Below are 14,815 nucleotides of genomic sequence, written 5' to 3'. Positions count from 1 at the left end.
ATTGCAGAATAGCTGATACTCTGATTCCAACCCCTACTAGCAACATGCTACTAGCAACATGCTACTAGCAACAACAGATCATGTTCAAGTGCACAGCAAGCATGAATGATAGAATTCCAATAGCACTTGTTTGACAGATGGTCAGTTAGAGATGTGTGAATGCAACTTTCACTTTGTCACAATATCATGCTTTACAGCGCAAAGTTCTTTATCAGCCATTTTACAACTGGTACTTGTCTTTGTGCCACAGGCATTGTGTGGCTCAGTTCACACTGCAGGTTCTGACTTGTAGCACAGACATTGTGTGGCCCAGTTCACACTGCAGGTTCTGACTTGTAGACTACACAGGCATTGTGTGGCCCAGTTCACACTGCAGGTTCTGACTTGTAGCACAGGCATTGTGTGGCCCAGTTCACACTCCAGGTTCTGACTTGTAGACTACACAGGCATTGTGTGGCCCAGTTCACACTGCAGGTTCTGACTTGTAGACTACACAGGCATTGTGTGGCCCAGTTCACACTGCAGGTTCTGACTTGTAGCACAGGCATTGTGTGGCCCAGTTCACACTCCAGGTTCTGACTTGTAGACTACACAGGCATTGTGTGGCCCAGTTCACACTGCAGGTTCTGACTTGTAGACTACACAGGCATTGTGTGGCCCAGTTCACACTGCAGGTTCTGACTTGGAGACTACACAGGCATTGTGTGGCCCAGTTCACACTGCAGGTTCTGACTTGTAGACTACACAGGCATTGTGTGGCCCAGTTCACACTGCAGGTTCTGACTTGTAGACTAGATATTGTTTCATTTGATGGCTCTTGTTTTTGCTGTGGGTCTGGCTGCAGAACTGTCTCTGTGTGTCCATCCTCTCCTTTGGGATCCGGCCTTTTTGTCTCGCTCTCTATCGGAGTTTGTTATTTTTCTCAGCATATCTGAAACAGAAAATTTGACAGAATAAGGGCTTATAGGTAGTGCAGTGGTAGATTCCCTGACCACCAACACAAGGGTCGCAGATTCGAGCCCCTGCGTTACCTCCTTGGTCGGGCCTCCATACCAGCACAATTGGCCGTGTCTGTGGGTGGGAAGCCGGATCAATGGTATGAGTCCTGGTCAAAGTATAAAATTAACTCATTCATAGTACCATGACACCCCCCCCTAAGCCTACGTGGTTACCCGCCCCTCCCTCTGGTTTTTACAGATGTGGTCACTGTACCCACTGTTCCAACTCCGCCGACACCAAACAATTTTCTCACCCACGGACTGGTAAAAAGTATAAAATTAACTCATTCATAAACTGCAGCACCACACATGTGGTTTATATTCTGAAGTGTCCGTGCGGGATGGTGTATGTCGGACAGACCAAACGGGCATTAAAAGTCCGTATTGCTGAACACAAGGCTGCAATCCGCAACCACAACATGGATTATGCAATAGCGAGACACTATGCTCAGGCCCAGCATGGCTCTGCTGCCACACTGAAATTCTGGGGTATTGAGCATGTGTCTCCCTCACAGAGAGGAGGCGACACTGTCAATAAACTGTTAAGAAGAGAAGCATTTTGGATTCACAGCCTAAATACTGTTGAACCAAATGGTCTAAACGAGGAACTAAGCCTCTCTTGTTATTTATAACCTGTACCTTTCCTTTGGAGAAATTGTTATTTGTGCCTATGTATTTCTATTCTATGGCTTATATTATATTGTTATTTATAAATGTGGCTGGCCATTATAGCCTACTTCACTGTGCGGTTTGAGTGCTATTGGCCCACTGGGTTTGGGCACCTCCCATCCTTAGCAGCCAATGACGGACTGCGATGTGTATTGGGGAGGCTTTTTAAAGCAAGTTGTTTTCCTTGTCACCCTGTTTGACTCTGATGAAGACGCAGTAGGCGTTGAAACGTTAGTCATTGAATAAAGCAATTTTCCAGTGAATCGTGTGCTCCAGGATCCTCTTTGGTTTGTCCATTGAACTTTTGTCCTGGTCGGTGCACTAGTGCCTTCCCCTGGTCGGTCAAGGTGCCCGCCTCGGGGGGAGGGGAACTGGGGGGAATAGCGTGATCTTCCCTTGCGCTACATCCTGTAAGTGTAATGGTCTTTGAATTGGGCCTGGTCTTATGCAGTCTAGATGGGGAAAACAGTGAAGTTGACCCTTTTCCCAAAGTTTTCACAAATAGGATAACGGTTTTGAGGTCAATACGAATAACATGCCACAGTAAAAACAATTAAAGTAGTTTAGATGAGTTTAGATGAGTAAAAACCTAAAAACCTTTTGTTGGAAATTTCTGTATATATATATACATGGCATGTCATTCATGTCATTCTTCTACATTCTCTAATGAATTAACTCCTTATAAATTAAATAATGATGAAGTTTTACAATTCTTCAATTTGTTGGGGACCCCCTGGAACCCCCTCAAGCACCCCTGGTGGTCCCCGTGGTGGTCCCCCTGGTGGTCCCCGGACCGCACATTGAGAACCACTGATATAGATGATCCAGTGTGTCCAAAAAAAAAGAAAAATCCACATACGGTAAATCTTTTCAGTTGCAGATATTCATCTGACCAGCAGGAGGCCACAGAGAGCCGTTTCAAGCTCCCCGGTCAGTCCAGTACAGTGTGGTGTCAGTAATCCAGTGACACTGAGTAATCCATTACCTGTTAACTCAGGGTGGCTCTGGCTGACGTTATTTAGGAGGGACACATACTTCTGGCCTTCATTATGATCTCCTCCTGATTAGAGAAAGAAAAGGCATGAACTACACTGTGTGATGAAACAGGTTCTACACTCACAACCAGACATCACTTCATATGAACTACACTGTGTGATGAAACAGGTTCTAGACTCACAACCAGACATCACTTCATATGAACTACACTGTGTGATGAAACAGGTTCTACACTCACAACCAGACATCACTTCATATGAACTACACTGTGTGATGAAACAGGTTCTACACTCACAACCAGACATCACTTCATATGAACTACACTGTGTGATGAAACAGGTTCTACACTCACAACCAGACATCACTTCATATGAACTACACTGTGTGATGAAACAGGTTCTACACTCACAACCAGACATCACTTCATATGAACTACACTGTGTGATGAAACAGGTTCTACACTCACAACCAGACATCACTTCATATGAACTACACTGTGTGATGAAACAGGTTCTACACTCACAACCAGACATCACTTCATATGAACTACACTGTGTGATGAAACAGGTTCTACACTCACAACCAGACATCACTTCATATGAACTACACTGTGTGATGAAACAGGTTCTACACTCACAACCAGACATCACTTCATATGAACTACACTGTGTGATGAAACAGGTTCTAGACTCACAACCAGACATCACTTCATATGAACTACACTGTGTGATGAAACAGGTTCTACACTCACAACCAGACATCACTTCATATGAACTACACTGTGTGATGAAACAGGTTCTAGACTCACAACCAGACATCACTTCATATGAACTACACTGTGTGATGAAACAGGTTCTACACTCACAACCAGACATCACTTCATATGAACTACACTGTGTGATGAAACAGGTTCTACACTCACAACCAGACATCACTTCATATGAACTACACTGTGTGATGAAACAGGTTCTACACTCACAACCAGACATCACTTCATATGAACTACACTGTGTGATGAAACAGGTTCTACACTCACAACCAGACATCACTTCATATGAACTACACTGTGTGATGAAACAGGTTCTACACTCACAACCAGACATCACTTCATATGAACTACACTGTGTGATGAAACAGGTTCTACACTCACAACCAGACATCACTTCATATGAACTACACTGTGTGATGAAACAGGTTCTAGACTCACAACCAGACATCACTTCATATGAACTACACTGTGTGATGAAACAGGTTCTACACTCACAACCAGACATCACTTCATATGAACTACACTGTGTGATGAAACAGGTTCTAGACTCACAACCAGACATCACTTCATATGAACTACACTGTGTGATGAAACAGGTTCTACACTCACAACCAGACATCACTTCATATGAACTACACTGTGTGATGAAACAGGTTCTACACTCACAACCAGACATCACTTCATATGAACTACACTGTGTGATGAAACAGGTTCTACACTCACAACCAGACATCACTTCATATGAACTACACTGTGTGATGAAACAGGTTCTACACTCACAACCAGACATCACTTCATATGAACTACACTGTGTGATGAAACAGGTTCTACACTCACAACCAGACATCACTTCATATGAACTACACTGTGTGATGAAACAGGTTCTAGACTCACAACCAGACATCACTTCATATGAACTACACTGTGTGATGAAACAGGTTCTACACTCACAACCAGACATCACTTCATATGAACTACACTGTGTGATGAAACAGGTTCTACACTCACAACCAGACATCACTTCATATGAACTACACTGTGTGATGAAACAGGTTCTAGACTCACAACCAGACATCACTTCATATGAACTACACTGTGTGATGAAACAGGTTCTACACTCACAACCAGACATCACTTCATATGAACTACACTGTGTGATGAAACAGGTTCTACACTCACAACCAGACATCACTTCATATGAACTACACTGTGTGATGAAACAGGTTCTACACTCACAACCAGACATCACTTCATATGAACTACACTGTGTGATGAAACAGGTTCTAGACTCACAACCAGACATCACTTCATATGAACTACACTGTGTGATGAAACAGGTTCTACACTCACAACCAGACATCACTTCATATGAACTACACTGTGTGATGAAACAGGTTCTAGACTCACAACCAGACATCACTTCATATGAACTACACTGTGTGATGAAACAGGTTCTACACTCACAACCAGACATCACTTCATATGAACTACACTGTGTGATGAAACAGGTTCTACACTCACAACCAGACATCACTTCATATGAACTACACTGTGTGATGAAACAGGTTCTACACTCACAACCAGACATCACTTCATATGAACTACACTGTGTGATGAAACAGGTTCTACACTCACAACCAGACATCACTTCATATGAACTACACTGTGTGATGAAACAGGTTCTACACTCACAACCAGACATCACTTCATATGAACTACACTGTGTGATGAAACAGGTTCTAGACTCACAACCAGACATCACTTCATATGAACTACACTGTGTGATGAAACAGGTTCTACACTCACAACCAGACATCACTTCATATGAACTACACTGTGTGATGAAACAGGTTCTACACTCACAACCAGACATCACTTCATATGAACTACACTGTGTGATGAAACAGGTTCTACACTCACAACCAGACATCACTTCATATGAACTACACTGTGTGATGAAACAGGTTCTACACTCACAACCAGACATCACTTCATATGAACTACACTGTGTGATGAAACAGGTTCTAGACTCACAACCAGATATCACTTCATATGAACTACACTGTGTGATGAAACAGGTTCTACACTCACAACCAGACATCACTTCATATGAACTACACTGTGTGATGAAACAGGTTCTACACTCACAACCAGACATCACTTCATATGAACTACACTGTGTGATGAAACAGGTTCTAGACTCACAACCAGACATCACTTCATATGAACTACACTGTGTGATAAACAGGTTCTAGACTCACAACCAGACATCACTTCATATGAACTACACTGTGTGATAAACAGGTTCTAGACTCACAACCAGACATCACTTCATATGAACTACACTGTGTGATGAAACAGGTTCCACACTCACAACCAGACATCACTTCATATGAACTACACTGTGTGATGAAACAGGTTCTAGACTCACAACCAGACATCACTTCATATGAACTACACTGTGTGATGAAACAGGTTCTACACTCACAACCAGACATCACTTCATATGAACTACACTGTGTGATGAAACAGGTTCTAGACTCACAACCAGACATCACTTCATATGAAATACACTGTGTGATGAAACAGGTTCCACACTCACAACCAGACATCACTTCATATGAACTACACTGTGTGATGAAACAGGTTCTAGACTCACAACCAGACATCACTTCATATGAACTACACTGTGTGATGAAACAGGTTCTAGACTCACAACCAGACATCACTTCATATGAACTACACTGTGTGATGAAACAGGTTCTACACTCACAACCAGACATCACTTCATATGAACTACACTGTGTGATGAAACAGGTTCTAGACTCACAACCAGACATCACTTCATATGAACTACACTGTGTAATGAAACAGGTTCTAGACTCACAACCAGACATCACTTCATATGAACTACACTGTGTGATGAAACAGGTTCTAGACTCACAACCAGACATCACTTCATATGAACTACACTGTGTGATGAAACAGGTTCCACACTCACAACCAGACATAACTTCATATGAACTACACTGTGTGATGAAACAGGTTCTAGACTCACAACCAGACATCACTTCATATGAACTACACTGTGTAATGAAACAGGTTCTAGACTCACAACCAGACATCACTTCATATGAACTACACTGTGTGATGAAACAGGTTCTAGACTCACAACCAGACATCACTTCATATGAACTACACTGTGTGATGAAACAGGTTCCACAGTCACAACCAGACATCACTTCATATGAACTACACTGTGTGATGAAACAGGTTCTAGACTCACAACCAGACATCACTTCATATGAACTACACTGTGTGATGAAACAGGTTCTAGACTCACAGCCAGACATCACTTCATATGAACTACACTGTGTGATGAAACAGGTTCTACACTCACAACCAGACATCACTTCATATGAACTACACTGTGTGATGAAACAGGTTCCACAGTCACAACCAGACATCACTTCATATGAACTACACTGTGTGATGAAACAGGTTCTAGACTCACAACCAGACATCACTTCATATGAACTACACTGTGTGATGAAACAGGTTCTAGACTCACAACCAGACATCACTTCATATGAACTACACTGTGTGATGAAACAGGTTCTAGACTCACAACCAGACATCACTTCATATGAACTACACTGTGTAATGAAACAGGTTCTAGACTCACAACCAGACATCACTTCATATGAACTACACTGTGTGATGAAACAGGTTCTAGACTCACAACCAGACATCACTTCATATGAACTACACTGTGTAATGAAACAGGTTCTAGACTCACAACCAGACATCACTTCATATGAACTACACTGTGTGATGAAACAGGTTCTAGACTCACAACCAGACATCACTTCATATGAACTACACTGTGTGATGAAACAGGTTCCACACTCACAACCAGACATCACTTCATATGAACTACACTGTGTAATGAAACAGGTTCCACACTCACAACCAGACATCACTTCATATGAATGAATGGATGAATGAATGAATGAGTCGACGAGTCCCCATTGTTCAAGTCCGAGTCACCAAAGAAAATGCATGCGTGTGTGTGTGTGTGTGTGTGTGTGTGTGTGTGTGTGTGTGTGTGCGTGCGTGCGTGCGTGCGTGCGTGAGTGTGCATGTGTGTGTGTGCACAGTAGAGTGACTCACGGCAGACTCGTAGCACAACGTAATGTTGCCTCTCTGCCAGCACACTGCTGGCCAGATCCACACTGTGCTGCTTCTCCTCCAGCTTCACCACTGTGCCGCTGCTGCTGTCCATCAGGTCCACACAGTCTGCACCAGCCATGCCCACCAGGCCACAAGCACATCTTTAGACAAGTTCCCTACGCATCACTTTACTGCTCTAAACCAAATCTGGGTTAAAGCAATGGTGTAACAATCAGTACATGTCGTGACATAGATTTGTCACTTGTCAGATATATCAAAAGCTTCAAGTCATTTACATCATTCAATGGATATTAATGTAATTTTAATTTGCTTGTCGTCATATTGTTTGAAATGATCACAGTATGGGAGTTATAATAAAGTCAAAGTATATATTTAGAACTGTGGAGGAATTCTTTTCACTTTTCACTTCTACAGGAAGGTCAGACAGGCTTGATTCAGGGTTTTACTTTTTGCAGTAACTAGTAATCTAGTTACTTTTTCAAATGTATTAACTCAATTACAGTTACTGAAATAGTAACTGGGCTAGTTACTAGTTACTTTAGGACATGGAAATAATGGACAACTTTACTTTTTGAGAGAACTAGTAACTGTAACTACCGTAATTACCCATTTTCAGTAACTTGCAGGCCCGGTTCTACGGGGGTGCAAAAGCATGCATTGCACCCTTATTTTAATTGTCTGCATGCTCAGTTGAAAAGTAAAAAAAAAAAAAAAAAAAATGCTACAGCTGCACACTTACTGTTTAAACTTGAATTATAGTTGTTGTTTTTCTTTGTTCTTTGATGTGATTTTATGGCTTTTTGGCACCTATATGTAACCTTTTAAGGTTGAGATAATTGTATTATCATTATATGGTCCAAATATTTCAGTAAAGCACTTGAAACACTTGAAATATTCTTGTTGGGTGGTATCATTCTAGTTGAAATGATGGTCAAATGCATTATTTTTAGTAAAATAACATGTCAAATTTTTCCGAGTGGGCCCTGGTAACTTGTCCAACACTGCTCCTGAATGATACAATGACACAGCTTCTATCATCTCTTTGAGCTGAGAGTGAATGAGTACCTTTAACATCCAGACCGCACCTCTCCTTTAAACTATGGATGAAGTTGATCAGCTTGCAGTTGAGATTGAACAATTCCATTCTGCTGTCTGTCAAGAAATATCACACTGTAACGCCCATTAACAAGAAATATCACACTGTAACACCCATTAACAAGAAATACCACACTGTAACACCCATTAACAAGAAATACCAACAAGAAATACCACACTGTAACACCCATTAACAAGAAATACCACACTGTAACGCCCATTAACAAGAAATACCACACTGTAACACCCATTAACAAGAAATACCACACTGTAACACCCATTAAGAGCATGGAGAAAGATAACTGCTGTGATTGATTCATAATGGAAGTGGACATTCTCCTCATACTCATAACGACCAGGTCGATATCATAGGATGTTTTTTTTTAAGCAAAGAAACAGTTATGACAGCATATACCTCTATGTCAGGGGTGGCCAAACTATGGCCCGCGGGCCAACTGCGGCCCACTGTCTGTTTTTAAGTGGAATGAATTTAGCAAAAAAACAAGTTTTTTTCGTTTTCCCCGAAAAAAACTGAAAAACTTTTTTCCATTTCTTTTTTTCCCATTTAAACCATTGAAAATTGGTTATACTTGAGTACCCTGACCTGGTCTATTTTTTTATTTCATTTTTGTCTATTTTTTTTTTTTTTTTTTACATTTTTATGTTCCTGACGGAATTTCATCAAATTTGCCTCAAACATCAACTTGGACTCAAGGATGAAGTGATTAGATTTTTGGTGGTCAAAGGTCAAAGGCCAAGGTCACTGTGACATCTCAAACGCCATTTTCAAGCTTGTTAACGCAATATCACAGGAATGCCTTGACGGAATTTCATCAAATTTGCCTTAAACCTCGCCTTGGAATCAAGGATGAACTGATTATATTTTGATGGTTAAAGGTCAAATTTCAAGGTCACTGTGACCTCACACACCCAATTTCCAAGCTCTGTAATGCAACATCTCAGGAGCGCCTTGACGGAATTTCTTCCAATTTGCCTCAAATGGCGATTTGGACTCCAGAATGAACTAATGGCGGAGGCATAAATCCGCGGTGCGGTCGTTCTAGTTAATACTGCATTTTGGTGAAATTATCTCTGTCTTAACCTGTTGGCACAGGAAACGAAAATTTTAAAACACAGAAATACCCATTGTAATAGGTGAGCACATCAATAAACTATGTCATATATTTATTTCGGTAGAAATTAAATGTTTGATGACACAATGGTTTTCTGGTCTAATTCATCTCCCCTTTCAGTCTAAACAGGTTGAAAACTGCCGCGCTTAATATTCTTTGGGCAGCGACTCCTTATATTTTTCTGTTGTGTTCCACAACTCACTTAAACACAGGGAGAACAGAAGCACTTTGTAGCCTACTTAAACACAGGGAGAACAGAAGCATGCCCAGGAAATAGACTGACCTCCAAACAGCACAGTGACAAACATTTCTCTTTCTGATGTCAAATGAACGCTGCTCCGCTGCTCCGCTGCTCCACTGCCTGCTGCTCTGCTGCTCCACTGCTCCGCTGCTCCACTGCTCCGCTGCTCCACTGCCTGCTGCTTTGCTGCTCCACTGCTCCGCTGCCTGCCTGAAGCAGCGTCTCCTCCTCACAGACACAGCAGAGTAATGAGTTTGGGCCACAATGGAGGCAGTTAAAACCGTGTTGTTGACAACACTCAATACTTAGAGACAGAGGCTCTTACTGTATGAAGCAGCCTGCAGCTGATCTGAGCAGGCAAACAGGCAGTGTGAACCACACACAGCAAGCTTATACACTTCAACCAAATGAAAGTAAAATATACAACTAGGTGTGAAAAACATTTGACTTAACTGAAATAAAAACAAAAACTGGACTTTAGAAAAAAAGAAAGAAAATGAACTGAAATGTTATGGTGTACTTACAAAACCAACTAAAATAAAATATACAGAAAATGATTTTAGTTTAGTCTTTGTCAATGTGGTCAAATGTGTCAACACAACACGCATGAGGAGGCACTGGTGCATCATGTATGTTTGAGACTGGGATGTCTACATGACTGTGAGTCAATTACCTTCATAAAGAGTTGTATGTATTGTAATAGCTAGTCTGGACTTCAAAGTCAAAGTCTATTTATCTTGCTCCTGACAAATGCTCACATGATTATAAATAAATATAAAACGAAAACTCAACTAAAGCTAAACATTTTTAAACAATAAAAACTAAACTTAAACGAGCAAACCCACTCTGCAAACTAACTCAAACAAAAACAAACAAAAACAATTGAAAATAATTTTTTAAAATGAATGAAAAATACAAAATTATAATCACTCGAGTGATATTGATCATGTGCACACATTTCAACAATACCAACTCCCCCCCCCCCCAACTCCTCCCCCTCCTCTGTCTCCACCACCTCATGCATCCTCCCCTGTAAACAGCCTGGAGCCTTTTGAATATGTTGTTTGTATCCATGGAGTCTATACACACAGACACCACACACACACAGACACCACACACACACACACCCACACACACACCACACCCACACAAACACAAACACAAACACACACAGACACCACACACACACACACACACACACACACACACAGACACCACACGCACACACACACACAGACACCACACACACACACACACACACACACACACAGACACACAGACACCACACGCACACGCACACGCACACGCACACACACACACACACACACACACACACACACACACACACAGACAACACCCCCCACACACACACACACAGGCTTCTTGTTGAAGAGTGAATTCCGGGTGAGTGATAAAGAAGCTTTGTTGTTCCCACCACAGACTGGGACTGTTAACTACCCAGACTGGCCCAGTATGTACGTACATGCCGGACCTCACTTTGAGAACCACTAATTATCATACACACACACACACACACACACACACACACACACACACACACACACACACACATATATATATAGATACATACACACACACACACACACACACACACACACACACATATATATATATATATATATATATATATATATATATATATATATATATATATATATATATATATATATATATATATATACAGTATATACTGTACAATATTTTCCTGCTCTCCCCAAAATTTCAATAAACCTTTATGGCATATTATTACAATACAACAATACTGGTGTTGACAGTAATAGAAGATGCCAAATCATTCAAAACAATATTGCTTTTAGGAGCATTGTGCCAGCGTACAGCGTTGTTCCAAACGTGTCAACGTGTGTCGTTGCCTGGGAAACGCACATCCCATAATACAACTGTTCGCATCGCATCCCATAATAGTATGATGATACTTGGGATGCCATTGCGAACATAGATGCGAACAGGTTAGCTAAAAGTTTAGCGTCGCCAGCGAGGGCCCCCACCGTTGCGGTCGGGGTAGCCTATGTTTCGAAATCCCTCCAGGCCTGGACATTTTTCTAGGGGAAACACTGTCTAGTAATCGATTAGTTGAGTCTGGATCTGGGATTATACAGTGGAGGCGATGGAACAGAGTATGAGACATCAGTAGGTTATGTTTGCAGTGTCATGAAATGCATTGAACTAATCTACAGGATAGCAGCAGAGAAGGAGGACTTGAGAGGTCTCTGGTGGATCTTTAAAAAGCACTAAAGACCTCTGGGGAAGCTATCAAAAAGTAGCCTCTGAGCCCTCTAACCTGAACTCAAGGGGGAATTAGGATCAAAGCTGGGAAAATAAGGAGCTACAAAGATGGTGGGACTGCTTAACTACATTTCCCAGAACACCCCAGACCTCTGGTTTGCTTCTGTAGACTGATCTGAAACCCGACCTTGCTGGTGGAGAGCCAATGGGAACCCTGGAGCTTTTCCTGCAGCCACTGAATGATGATTGGGAACATCGCATGGTCGTACTGTTTAGCATCGAGTGCCACAGAGCAATGCAAACAAATATATTTTGCAGTGAAAATGTAGGATTTATTTTAAATGATAAGTTCAGACGCACATGAAAATTCAGTCATTATCTACTCACCCCCATTGGCTGAAGGTTTCATTCAACATAAAATGCCTCTACAGTGCTCGTCTGGCATAATCCAAGTCTCCAGAAGCCCCGAGATGCCAAGTGGACTTGAAATGACGTCATTTAGACCCTGTTTTTAGCTGAAATCTTCACTGTAGCCGTGAACTTTAAAGTGAAAGTGAAAACGAGACTTTCAGCTCATGGCTACAGTGAAGATTTAAGATAAAAACAGGATGTAAATTAGGTATTTTCAAGTCAACTTGGCATCTCGGGGCTTCTGGAGACTTGGATTACAACAGATGTTTTGTTTGTTTGTTTGTTTGTTTGTTCGTTACATTTTGCAAGTTAGTCAGTCACCATCCACTTCAATTGTTTAGGTCAGGAGAATGCTGTAACACTGTTTCCATGAATGTTTTGTGGACTAGAAAACTTCACCTCTTCCATCCACATGGGGGTGAGTAGATAATGACTGCATTTTCATTTTGGGGTGAACTTTAAGACAAGACCTGGTGTCAAAACCTACATAGAACTTTAAGACAAGACCTGGTGTCAAAACCTACATAGAACTTTAAGACAAGACCTGGTGTCAAAACCTACATAGAACTTTAAGACAAGACCTGGTGTCAAAACCTACATAGAACTTTAAGACAAGACCTGGTGTCAAAACCTACATAGAACTTTAAGACAAGACCTGGTGTCAAAACCTACATAGAACTTTAAGACAAGACCTGGTGTCAAAACCTACATAGAACTTTAAGACAAGACCACGTGTCAAAACCTACATAGAACTTTAAGACAAGACCTGGTGTCAAAACCTACATTGAACTTTAAGACAAGACCTGGTGTCAAAACCTACATAGAACTTTAAGACAAGACCACGTGTCAAAACCTACATAGAACTTTAAGACAAGACCACGTGTCAAAACCTACATAGAACTTTAAGACAAGACCTGGTGTCAAAACCTACATAGAACTTTAAGACAAGACCTGGTGTCAAAACCTACATAGAACTTTAAGACAAGACCACGTGTCAAAACCTACATAGAACTTTAAGACAAGACCACATGTCAAAACCTACATAGAACTTTAAGACAAGACCTGGTGTCAAAACCTACATAGAACTTTAAGACAAGACCTGGTGTCAAAACCTACATAGAACTTTAAGACAAGACCTGGTGTCAAAACCTACATAGAACTTTAAGACAAGACCTGGTGTCAAAACCTACATAGAACTTTAAGACAAGACCTGGTGTCAAAACCTACATAGAACTTTAAGACAAGACCTGGTGTCAAAACCTACATAGAACTTTAAGACAAGACCTGGTGTCAAAACCTACATAGAACTTTAAGACAAGACCTGGTGTCAAAACCTACATTGAACTTTAAGACAAGACCTGGTGTCAAAACCTACATAGAACTTTAAGACAAGACCTGGTGTCAAAACCTACATAGAACTTTAAGACAAGACCTGGTGTCAAAACCTACATAGTGTTCTACTTGTGAGAACATATAAGTGTTCTACTTGTGAGAACATATAAGTGTTCTACTTGTGAGAACATATAAGTGTTCTACTTGTGAGAACATATAAGTGTTCTACTTGTGAGAACATATAAGTGTTCTACTTGTGAGAACATATAAGTGTTCTACTTGTGAGAACATATAAGGCAATGGATTGAGAACATATTTTATTAGGAAAGAAAATAGAAACATCTCCTGTGATTTTGATTTTGGTTGTGTGGCTAAAACAGACTGATGCATTTATCAAATGACTGAAAGTCAACATGTACATAACTTAAACAAGCACACTGTCAAGCCCCATAATCACATTGAGCCAACGCAAACACACTGCTACACTGCTACATTTCAGCTTTAAAGAACCAAAATGTCGAGCTCTTTTTTTATCAAAGTGAAACACTACATCAGGGGTGGCCAAACTTTTTTGGTTGTGGGCCGCATACAGAAAAATATAAGGAGTCGCGGGCCAAACAATATTAAGCGCGGCGGTTTTCACGGCAAATAAATTAGACCAGAAAACCCTTGTGCCATCAAAAATGTAATTTCTACCTAAATAAATATATGA

At 41.0% G+C, this 14,815-nt stretch overlaps 1 protein-coding gene across 1 annotated transcript; it reads right to left on the bottom strand.

The window, feature by feature from the left end:
* Positions 1-688: 688 nt before the first annotated feature.
* Positions 689-10,224, bottom strand: LOC310784165 (uncharacterized protein C22orf15-like). Its single transcript, XM_083645158.1, has 5 exons — positions 10,138-10,224; positions 8,692-8,778; positions 7,606-7,731; positions 2,653-2,727; positions 689-931 (listed from the first exon to the last, which is right to left on the bottom strand). The coding sequence occupies exons 1-5, from the start codon at positions 10,160-10,162 to the stop codon at positions 804-806; spliced, it is 441 nt and encodes a 146-aa protein (XP_083501284.1). The 5' UTR covers positions 10,163-10,224; the 3' UTR covers positions 689-803.
* Between the last annotated feature and the right edge of the window lie 4,591 nt (positions 10,225-14,815).

Source organism: Poromitra crassiceps (genome assembly GCF_964638095.1).
Source record: "Poromitra crassiceps genome assembly, chromosome: 10".
NCBI lineage: Eukaryota > Metazoa > Chordata > Actinopteri > Beryciformes > Melamphaidae > Poromitra > Poromitra crassiceps.
Note: the sequence above shows the minus strand (reverse complement) of the source record. Positions and strands in the feature narration are given on the sequence as shown.